The sequence below is a fragment of the Anneissia japonica genome, unplaced genomic scaffold, assembly GCF_011630105.1.
Source record: "Anneissia japonica isolate Jap-2015-1 unplaced genomic scaffold, ASM1163010v1 scaffold288173_len209237_cov177, whole genome shotgun sequence".
Classification (NCBI taxonomy): Eukaryota; Metazoa; Echinodermata; class Crinoidea; order Comatulida; family Comatulidae; genus Anneissia; species Anneissia japonica.
The window spans coordinates 132125-141800 of NW_022687201.1; the positions used below are offsets into that span (position 1 = coordinate 132125).

Genomic DNA, 9676 nt, shown 5'->3' on the forward strand with positions numbered 1-9676 from the left:
TCATGATGTGCCTATATATGGTCATGATGTGTCTATATATGGTCATGATGTGCCTATATATGGTCATGATGTGCCTATATACGGTCATGACATGTCACCTCAACACCATAATTTATTTAGGCAAGTCACATGTTCTTGTTAAATAAAATTTGATATTACTAGTACTGCATGCGTGTACAGATGATACATTATGATAGGAAATTATGCCAGTATTATTAGAAATATTCATCATTTCAATATTAGATAGAAATGATTAAACTCAAAGCAAAAACAAACCATAACATTTGATAAGAAAAAATGAATTATTACAAAATCCAACTTAATCTTTATTTAGTGCCAATTACATTTACATCAATAACCCCTCAGCACTTAAAAACCAACCTGACTATATTCTAATAAGGCCCCATAAAAAAAATTATTAGTTTATTACCCTACCAAAGAATAAAAACTGATGAGGGAGGGAGGTTTTTTTTTTGTTTTGGTAATCCCGCCCCCATTTTACCGACGTTCAGAAGTAAATCAATGGTTAGGGACACATATATAAAAAGTCATAAGATAAGAGTGGAATCAAATTTATATTTAAAAAAAGATGTTTTTGTTGTACCAGTAAACATATTTGCAAGAAACCATGACATTTTCAAGTGAAAAAAAAATGGAAAAAGGACCGTTTGAATTAAAAATATATGTTGATTGAAAAAAAAAACAAAAACAAAAACTGATTTTCCCCAAAAGTGATGAGGGAGCAGGTGATAAACTAATAATTTTTTTTTTATGGGCCTAAACTTCATTAGGTTGAATAGCATCAATTGTTTAACTTGAGACATCATTGCTTCCTTTTTGACTTACAGTACAAGACAACACTTTTATATAGAACAGTACAATACTGTGTGTTGCATAACCAACCAACAGAAGTACAGTTTGTTTTGGTGAAGAACATTTTATCACACGTTCACCTAAATACTTCCACCCCCATTGGGTGATGCATGTTACACCAGGAATAAGTAATTCAACTGTTTACTAAAATGCTAGAATGCTGACTGTAATATACTACCAGTGTTGACAATACTGTACATTCATTAATGAATGTTAAGCATTAGATCACCAGTTTCTAATGTAGGCCTACAATATTCTAATATCATCAATTTATAAGAACACTTGAATACCAGTGTTGACATTACTGTACATTCATAAAGGAATGTTAAGCATTAGATCACCATCTCATACTATAGGCCTACAGTATTCCAATATCATCAATTTACAAAGGACACTTGAACATTAGCATGATACCTCACTAAGCACTTATAATCAGTAGTCATGGACTTGAAATTGTACTTTGATATGGTGTATAAACTTAATAAGAATGATTATGATGCTTTTAAAATGATAGTTAATGCTTAGCATAGCTGTAGCAGAAAATATCACTCTGATTAAATAGCCAATATAGCACATACGAAATAGTTATGTGCTACAGCAAAGATATTGATATATTTTATGAAATGGGTGCTATATGACTGATATTATAAGCCTATTACAAATTATAGCTAATGACCAGCTACTACGACGATTTTAAATGCTTTTTTAAATGTTTGGATCAATACTGTGTTTTAGTGTAAATGATGGGCAAAAAGGATTCAGTGATGGGAAAGATTCAATAGTTTACCAAAAATAGGATTTGATCAAATAAATAACAGAAAACAATTATCTAATTTTGATGATAATGACCAGCTTCTTAGCTAACTGCTAGGCTTAAACATACAGACATCTGATGACATTTGACCACTGTCAACATTCTCTCTATGGGGTGCATTTCTAAGTTAACGCTGCAGGAGGTTGTTGACTAACAGGGCATAGTCCAAGTACTCTACCTTTCTCTCACAATAAAATCCACACTCTAGCTCCTACTTGACTAAATATTATTACAGAATTTGCTCAGAATTAGCAAAAACTAATACAATCCATCACTGATTTTACAGCTTATGACAGACAGCATCAAACTTAAAATGTTCTACAGAAACAGTTATACTTTTGTCAATAGTGTTTCATTATTCTACAATCTGTAGAGATACAAATTCTCTGGCCAGCATTTTAAAACATTATGATAATGGCCAGAAAATATCTTAAGACATAATATTTGAAATAAAAGTACTACAAATGGTTAATGAATGGAAGGAATGTGCTACAGTAGGGTTCTTTGTGTAACTTGCAGATTGGTTCAATACAAGCAAAAAACTTATACAATCGAGCATGTTGCGGAGGGGTAGGCTTCGGAATTCCAATTGACAAAGGTAGGGTTAAAGTCTGTGGATGCCCCTATGTTACTGTTGCTGCAACATTACTGTATGCCATAGGGCAAATGGACAAATTTATTAGATTATCACTCCCGCCCTATTTCAACAATTTTGGGAATATTGATGCAGGAATAATTTAAATTTTTTTCAATTAATTAATTTTTTTTGGTCGCATCATTTATTTTAACTGCATAAAAACAACTTTGCAAAAAACAAATGCTCACAAAGTATAAAGGAATTGGCTCCAAATTCGGCAGACTTCGAACTCATCTAATTGTTTATGTTCAGACATTGGGATTGCCGTAAAGTTGAAAATGCAAAGCCCATTCTTTAAACTTTTTGTTAACTGTCACTAAAAACAACTTGCTATAACTGCGGTTAAAAATAGACAACACAGTGGCGTGTAGACTCGCGCATGTTTTACAGCTTCGGCCAAAAATAGGCAACACTGTGGTCCGTCCCTCAAGAGACCCGCCCAGTAGGCTGATGGAATCATTGATTCACAGCATGAAGACTCACATGTTCCACAGACACTCTCACTGCTAAAAATAACTTGTTACAAAATGCATTACAAGTCGGCAGTCTTCCTTGTGATGGGTGTGTTTGGTTGGATTGGTTTTTGTTGAAAGAATGTTTAGGCAAAGGCTGGCCTAGCTCGAGTCAATATAAAGACCAAAGGCTAGACGCATACAGTATATAACTATAATTAGGCTGTTCCCTCCCCTTAATGTCTGACAGGCCTACCTGTAGTTTTCGATAGGCCATTGAATCACATGTCAGTTGTTTAAATGCATCTGCCACTTCGAAAAACGATGTCATGTTCGTTCTGTTCATGCACACGGGAACCCCCGGTTATAATCCCACCACCTTCCCCCCTCAAAAAAAAAAAATCTCCCGCCCTTTTCAATAAAAAAAAAAAAAAAAGAGTGACAATCTAATCATTTTTTTTATGTGCCTTAAAATTGTTATGGAATCATCTCTGAGGGACCTCAGTATATGCTGGTGTTTGATGTAACGACCATGGTGTAACGACCATGGTGTAACAAATCATGTGAATTACAAGAGACCTTAACTCCGTGCAAAATACGACCAAAACAGAAATCCCTATAAGTACAACTAGTAGAGCAAGAAAACAGTAAACAAACAAGAATGTGTGATACACTACTTGAACTGTACTGAATAATTTGACCTACTTTTTAAGTGCTAGAAGTATTATACACTCCACTAATTATCATCTTATACTCAAGTAGCATAAGTTTTATAAGATTACAGTACTTTAACATACAACTTCAACACACAGCTACTATAATTTAAAATAAAAAATTGATTGCAAAGTGGAATTTTAAGTCTCAATATTTTTTTTACCAGAATTCATTGTGTATTATATTTGTTTATATTGCCCTTTTTTAAAAAGCTCTTTGTATTTCCATGATCAGAATTCTTTTTTTTTTAATAAACAGAACTAAAATTATAAATTTTACAAAAAAAAGGCCTTTAATTTTATTGAAGAGAAATCTACTGTTGCTATGGAAGTTGATTTAACAGTGTTTTGTTGACAATATGAATTGAGATCCAAAATATAGAGATAACTAGTCCTTCATTGGGTTGGAAAAGATAATAAATGTACAGTACCTATTAAACTAGATAGTAGATATAAAAATACTGTCAAATTAAGAAATAAAATGCTATAGACAGCAATCAATGAATTTATAAATAAAATTGACATTATCCTTTGTAAGATCTGAAAAATGGTTGCACTTATGGTAACAAGTCATTTCATTTTCTTTTTGGTTGATTTCTCTAAGGACTTTAGTTCTAATTTTATGAGCAAATCTGTCAAATGTATGCCTATCTACCAAGGCATTGAGTACTGCTGGTTGCCCCACAGAGATAATCAATTCTCATAGGTGCAAAGTACTGTATCAGAACATAGTACAGAAATAATTTTATTAACAATTTTTCACGCTAACATAATTCATCCTTGATGCTTGTTAAAAATGTAAACATACTAAGCAATTTTCACTGCAACTGGCTGTCATGCAATGATTAGCCAAACCAACAGTCCTTTGATCTCTACTGTTGCATCAACAATCCGATACTACTGTAGTGGCGAGTACAGCCGTCAATTGTTAGTCTATGAGTGCCATACATTTTATGGTGTTACTGCTACTATTTTCGCAATGTATGTTACATCTGGTTTCTTTTGACCACAAGGTTGTTAAGTGCTTCTATACACTACAATTTGATTAGTGAAGATTGAGCAACAAAATGATAAGTTATAACAATTTAAAATTTATGATTTTTATAAAAAATTATGTCATTTTGACAATGTTGGACGAAGGTGCACAAAACGAACATTTGAGTAGATGCAGAAAATGGATTTATTTTTTCTGCAATGTGAGTTTCATGTACAACAATTACCCCACAACATTGGTAAAATTAATGTTGAAATAACAATATAATTTCAGTCTAATATTAGGAGTTTGTAATCACTGCACAATGCACGATTATCATGGCGCGTGGGTAATTCGTCACACGCTGACGAGTAATTATGGTGTGGATGCTATGGTTTTTGTGACGATCAGCGTAACCTTGATGTCCCGAGATGTGCGTCCTGTTGTTGAATTGCCTTGGATTAGCTACACACACCAATCATGACATGCACATACAGTAACATAAACCACCAAATAAGCACCGATCTCAAATAAGCACCGTCCTCGAATAACCACCGCACCAAACATGTTTTTTTCGCTAAGTGCCGCTCTTGAATAAGCAAAGCTGTGCTTATTCACAGTTGAATATTAGGGCTGCAATATTTTGTTAATGAGCGCAGCTCTTGCATAAACACCGCTCTGAAGCCTCCGAAAATTGTATAAGCACTGCGGAGGATTTACGGTAGTGCTGAGTGTCAAAAGAAAAATAAGAAAAATATATTACCCATAATCATGTAAGCAGTAGTCATCTTCAAGCTCAACTGATTTCCATATAAGGTGTTGCTGACTGAGCGGTATACCTAGAAAATAATAAAACATTTTAACAATGAAATATGATTTTTTTAAAATTTGTTTTGTACTGTACAGTACTTTAAATGGAAATTCCAACAATATTTATTTATATTGTTATAATGACCACAATCACAACCAAAACATGTATGCAGATTCACACAAAAACAATTATGACAAGGGCAAGAAAAAAAATTCTGGTGTTGGCCTCGTTTTGGGGAAATCCAAAAAATCGGTAGGTCGGTATTTTTTTTTTTTAAACTAATAATGTGTTTATGCCTAAAAAGTAGAAAATAATATACACAAAAATACAACAAAACAAATCTATTTTGAAGAGAAAAACGTTCACATAACACTGTCGCATCACTTACAATTGCAAGATAGGCCCATTCTAACCTTTTTAACTCATTAAGAATATATTTTTCGTTGTAGTCAAAAAAAAAAAAAAAAAAAAAAAAAAAAAAATCAAAAATGCCGAATCTCAATTTTGAACAATTTGGGTCGGTTGGGCGTGGCAAACACAATCATTAAGGCTCCCAGGGAAAGACCCAGTCTCCGAACAATTGCCACGCGCGGCTACCCTACAGTACTGGGTATAAAAAACTGTTCCTTCTACCAAAGTTTAATAGAACAAGAGAGCCAACTACGCTCATTAAGACGGTAAAAAACGATACGCCCTACGCAGCTTGTGTAGGATGCCAACTAATGCTTGTAGGTACTTTTTATTACCCTGTCTGTTTATCTGTTCTACACAAGACACAGTACTTTTGTTTTCTGCTTGCTGAGTTCATAGCGGGCGTACTTCGATCATGCTGTACTGGGTATAAAAAAGTACCTACACCGTCAGTGGGCGTCCTACGCAGGCGACATTTTTGTGAACGGGAGTACGCTCTCTTGTTCTATTTATACTCTTTGCTTATACAAAAATATCTCATTTAAGGCACTATTTTATGGCAGATTAAAGAATGAATGCAATATACTTTAATCTAATCTAAACATAATTACTGTAGTTTCAATACTGAACTTTTGCTACATTGTTAGTTTATACTGACTGTAGCATAAGTAAATTTAACTTTTATTATGGAATAAAACATTTAATTGAAAATTAGATGATTACATTTTGCTGCAATTACACATCACAAAAAATGATGTACACTGCTGTAGGCCTAGTGCCGCCTAAACTGTAGATATTTAAATGATTTTGCAAAATCTGTATTTATTAAAACCAGATTTTATTTTTCCAATTTTATTAATGTTGATAAAATGATTTGGTCTTGTTAAATAAACAATTCAACACTACAGTAATAATAATATGAGACATTTTTTCCAAGATTTTAACTTGAAATTTTTCAAATTTTCCTCTATCCTTTATAGGCCTAGGCCTGGCTAGGCCTGCTGTACACTACTAGGAAAAGTTTGCTCTGATTTCTTATTAACATAATTTCACTTTCAATTTTGCCACAAGATAGGATGCAACGCCATGCTACCTGTTCTTATAGGTTTGCTTCCTTGGCCAGGACCTGTGCTGGCGGTACAGTAGCAGGTCAAAACAGCAATAAACCAAAACGGCAATGATCAAAATGGCAATAACCCAACCAGCAATGAACCAAAACAGCAATGACAAGAACCAAAACAGGAAGAGACCAAAACAGCAAAGACAATGTACCAAAATGGCATACACCGAAATGGCAAAGGAACTAAGTCAATGCCAAGTCTAATAAGCGCCCTGTTTGAATAAGGCCCCCTCTCGAATAAACGCCCCTTCTAACGTGAAAATTTCCTTAAGCGCCCCCCTTCTAATTTGAATAAACGCCCCCTCAATAACTCAATCAATCCTGGACTGTGTGGATGTTGGCATGATTTGAGGTGTGGAGTGGAATCACATTCTCCTTTAGTCAATATCAAAATGAGGATATTTACCTTGGACAAATGAGAGCTCCCTGGACAGACAGTATATTTCCAACTTTCATCTTCTTACATTTTTCTATAGCCTAGTCCCACTGCTTTTCCGACAATTTCCACCTAATACATTCTCATCTGAGTTTTCAAGAAAACATGCAATGATCATGCCATTATGCTGATCTCAATCAGCCGATGGCCAACAAGCTGTTATTGCTGTTATGTAATACATGTACTCACAACTTTCTTGTCACGACAAGACATGCTCTTTGGACGAAAGTTTCCGCCGCACCACCATTCGTAATATGCAGCTTCGTTTTTCATTCAAAATATGCCTTTTGAATTTAATAAGTTCTCATAAGAACCCCTCGATTTTCATCTATTTCCATAAGTGCCCCCTCAATTTCCACTCTGTTTTGATAAGTGCCCCGTTCGAATAAGCGCCCCGTTTGAATAAGCGCAACTCAAAAAGTGCAAAAAATACTTTAAGCGCCCGGGCGCTTATTCGCGCGAGTACGGTATTGCCATGGGCTCTTTTTCCCACTTTTAATGTTTATATATTATTAGATTGTTTGAAGGTTTTATTGTTTGAAGGTCTACATGGCGAAGTAATAACATATATGTTGAAGCTTGCGGTACACCACGTAGGTAGTTCTGAAAAGAACTGTTGCAGTAGGTAGTTCTGAAAAGAACTGTTTTAGTTTCTCTAACTACAACAGTTCTTTTCAGAACTACCTACGTGGTGTACCGCAAGCTTCAACATATATATTATTAATATTTCACATTTTTTTACTTTTATGATATAAATTGTTTAGCCTCATTTTGTCTGTATTCGAAAGTTTTATTTGTTGTACTCACTTTTATATTGTTCCCCCACCCCAATCTTTTTAATATTGAATTTGTATGACTAATTATTATTATTATTATTATTATTGTTAATGATATTATTGCTGCTGCTGCTATTTATTCAGCCATATATTTACCATATTTAATTGCAGTACACTTTCATGTTTATAATTAGTTTAATTTTTCGGGTTTTTAATTTTATGACAAATTGTTTAGCATCGTTTTGTTCTTCGGTCTTGACTTATTGCCGGTTTGGTCTATTGCTGTTCTGGTCAAAAAGTGTTGCAGTTTTGGTTTTTTTGCCGTTTTGGTCATTGCCATTTTGGTTTCTTGCCGTTTTGTCCAGAAACCATGCCGGGCTAGAGTATGATGCCTAGGCTCTAGCTACTCTGTAAAGGCTATGCCCCCTAGCCTATATATAGGCCTAGGCCCCTTGCCTTGCTACTAGGCCTCACTAAACTAGGGATAACCGCCTAGCCTAGGGTAGGCCTAGAAGTAGGCCTAGGCCCTAGGTTAGGATAGGAACTCCTCCTCTACTACTAGGCCTAGCCTAGTCCTAGCTCGTCATACCCGAACATGCACACATTACTATATAAATTAAAATGAGAAAAGTTGCAAAAAATTTGAAAATAACAAACCTTCAAGCCGTTGTATTTTGGCTTTTACTGAAATAACAGTTTCGAACGGTGAAACTCTTAACTCAAAAACTGTTCCAGTCAGAGTTTCAACAAACAACTCTATCAAGTCCGCATACTCAGAATAGTCTAAGTAATCCATTATTCATTTATACAATTTTCTTTTTTTTTTTAAACTTGTGGAAAAAACGTATCAGAAGTGTTTAATAGCCTACCATAGGCTTCTTGAGCCTAGGCCTAGTTAGAGGTACATTGTCATGTAATTCTCCCACCATCGTAAACCACAACAAAACAATTCACCGACACGCAAATACAAGGCTGCTGCTGCTGAATTTGTGCGGTACCGACGATCTTCCTGCCATCGCTAATAAAATTGTTATATTATTCCAAGACCATGGCGACCAAATTCTAAATGGTAGAATGGTGACCTTTTTAATTGTTCACAACAGTAACTTTCTTTTCTGTGCTTTCTCTCAAGCAGAATGTTGCTAAGAGTAAATGTAAGAACTGTCTTCGCTCTTATTGCTAAGGATAACATTCATACAGAGGTATTTTTTAGTAGCCATGTTTAGAACCCGGATGGAGATCATCTCCAAGAGCAACCAAGATCAGGTGATCAAAAATGATAAAAGATTCGATAGCTTGTAAACATAGAGATTACACTTTGTATTAAACTTTATAATCGTTGTCATGAATACAATTTCCCATGCACCAAGAATCTGCTTATATTATCGAAAATAACGCATATCAAAATAAATGAACTTTTGAGTAGGCCTACCTACTACAGAATAGCTTTTGACTGTTTTATTCATTCATTCGTCCGTCTGTTCGTTCGTTCTCTTCCTACATTCATTCGATCGTTGATCCTTCCTTCTTTCGTTCATCGTTAAATCTTTCATTCGTTCTCTTCGTTCGATCTCTGTACATTCGTATAAATATATAGGCCTATATATATTATATATATATGTTTATATACATATATAGGCCTATATACATACATACATAT

At 34.6% G+C, this 9676-nt stretch overlaps 1 protein-coding gene across 1 annotated transcript in view; it reads right to left on the reverse strand.

Annotated features, from left to right (window-relative positions):
• The window catches only part of LOC117118279 (AN1-type zinc finger protein 4-like), a 19197-nt gene extending 10385 nt beyond the window's left edge, over positions 1-8812 (reverse strand). The window contains exons 1-2 of the mRNA XM_033262845.1: positions 8674-8812; positions 5226-5301 (exon numbers count right to left, since the gene is read on the reverse strand). Of these exons, the coding sequence (XP_033118736.1) occupies positions 5226-5301; positions 8674-8812 (215 nt within the window). The remainder of the gene's footprint in view (positions 1-5225; positions 5302-8673) is intronic.
• Between the last annotated feature and the right edge of the window lie 864 nt (positions 8813-9676).